Source organism: Pituophis catenifer, unplaced genomic scaffold (assembly GCF_029215685.1).
Source record: "Pituophis catenifer annectens isolate HBS135680 unplaced genomic scaffold, rPitCat1.0.hap2 SCAF_15, whole genome shotgun sequence".
Taxonomy (NCBI): Eukaryota; Metazoa; Chordata; class Lepidosauria; order Squamata; family Colubridae; genus Pituophis; species Pituophis catenifer.
Genome location: NW_027256895.1, coordinates 11,570,495 through 11,572,694, shown reverse-complemented (window position 1 = coordinate 11,572,694; position 2,200 = coordinate 11,570,495). Strand labels below are relative to the sequence as shown.

Below are 2,200 nucleotides of genomic sequence, written 5' to 3'. Positions count from 1 at the left end.
AATCATGGTATTTGCAAGGATGCTCATTACATTAATATAAATTCTATAATAATAGAAATAATAATCATAATATTTACTTTTCTATCTTAACGAACCTCCCTTCTTTCATTGATCCTTTTCTTATATTTCCATGTTTCTAACTTCTGCTTTTGTGAGCTAACCATTGATAAAATAAACCCCATGTCAAAAAGTATTCTGTTTCTCCCTTAATTGTAAGTGTTAATCTATTCATTTCTGCACAATCTAATATTTTTAATCACATTTTCATCTGTAGGAATCTCTTCACTTTTACATTGTTGTGCAAATACAATTCTGAATGTGCTTAATACATGTAAGATCAAATATGTATTCCCCTTATTATATTTATCCAGTAGAATACCCAACAAAAATATTTCTGGCTTCAAATCAATATGTTGCTTTATCATTTTTTCCCAACCATGTATGTATTTTTGACAAATGTTTTTTCTTTTTTTGCTTTTAGGCATGTCCACCACATAGGATAGTACCTGATCTGATACCATTTCTGTAAATGCACTAGTATGTTTTATGTGTTCCAAACACAACAGTAATTCATGAAAACCACATTTAGAAATGTGTTTAAAAAGTGACTCATTGAAAATGCCGTATTTTCCGATCTTATAGGAGAACATGAATTTGACCAACTGTACGAGAGCAGTAGAGTTTATCCTGGTCGGCTTGCCAAGAGTAGGGCGAATGGAAGGTGTGATGCATGCAGGCATCTTTCTGCTCTACCTCCTGTGTCTGATGGGCAATGGACTCATCATTGTGATGGTAATTTTGGACCGCCATCTCCAGAAGCCCATGTATTTCTTCCTTAGCAACCTTTCTTGCATTGACATTGGACACACCACTGCTTTTATTCCTAAACTGCTAGTCAACTATCTCTCTGCAAACAATTCCATCTGTTTCTACTGCTGCATAACACAACTGTACTTTTACTTCTTCTTTGGCATTACAGAATTTTTCATCATCACGTTGATATCCTTGGACAGATTCTTAGCCATTTGCTATCCTTTGAGATATGCCACAATCATGACTTCTGCAGTTTGCTTGAAGCTATCTGTGGCAGCCTGGCTTGTGGTTTTTTTCTACATGATTTGTCAGGTCATCCTGATTGCTAACCTACCCTACTGCAGCTCCAATGTTATCAATCATTTCTTTTGTGACATTGGGCCTGTTTTAAAGATTGCAGGAGGAGATTCACATCTCATTGAAGCCTTGGGCTTCCTTATTACTATAGTCGTAGTGATGTCCTCTCTGCTTTTCACTCTCATTTCTTACCTCTTCATCATCTTCACCATTCTCCGAATGTCTTCATCAACCAGACAGCAGAGGGCCTTTTCGACGTGTGCCTCCCATTTGGTGGTGGTCTGCATTTTGTATGGGTCAGTCTTTTTTGTCTATTTAAGACCTACTATCAAGAACTCTTCGTTCGGTGTAATCCGGTCCGTTTCTGTGGTCCATACTACGGTCGCTCCAGTGCTCAATCCTTTTGTTTATACTATTAGGAACAATGAAGTGAAAGAAGCGATTTGGAAAGCATTAAGAAAAAAAGCCTCCAGTTTTCCCTAAAATCTAAACCTAGACCTGTTTCAAAGAGCAATCCTATTCTTGAAGATGACGAGTGGGTGAACTATCCATCAGCAATATTTTACTATAAGTTTACGTTGCCTAATTCAAGGGAAGATGGAAGTAGCAAAAGGACAACATCCATCATTCAGTATTTGAAACTATGGTGATGGGAGCACCCATAACTTCAATCTAGGCTGAATCCCAGGAAGAATTTATCATTTATTTATTTAGTTTGTCAAACAGGTATAAACATAAATATGAACACAGTAAATGGGTATCAATAAATGGGGACAGTAGGACAGGGGCAGTAGTCACACTGGTGCCCTTATTCATGCCCCTTACAGACCTCTTAGGAATGGGGTGAGGTCAACAGTAGACAGTCTAAGGTTAAAGTGATGGGGGTTTTAGGATGTAACAACAGAGTCAGGTAGTCCATTCCAGGCATTGACCAGTCTGTTACTGAAGTCGTATTTTCTGCAATCGAGTTTGGATCAGTTTACCTTGAGTTTGTATCTATTGTGTGCTCGTGTATTATTGTGGTTGAAACTGAAGTAGTAACAGATAATTTTGTGTACTATGCATAGGTCAGAATATCATGGAAGGATAG

General features: G+C 37.5%; 1 protein-coding gene across 1 annotated transcript; it reads left to right on the top strand.

Annotated features, from left to right (window-relative positions):
• The first annotated feature begins 316 nt into the window (after positions 1–316).
• On the top strand, positions 317–1,593 carry LOC139324738 (olfactory receptor 6X1-like). The gene is made up of 2 exons (XM_070954479.1): positions 317–331; positions 643–1,593. The coding sequence occupies exons 1-2, from the start codon at positions 317–319 to the stop codon at positions 1,591–1,593; spliced, it is 966 nt and encodes a 321-aa protein (XP_070810580.1).
• Positions 1,594–2,200: the final 607 nt, after the last annotated feature.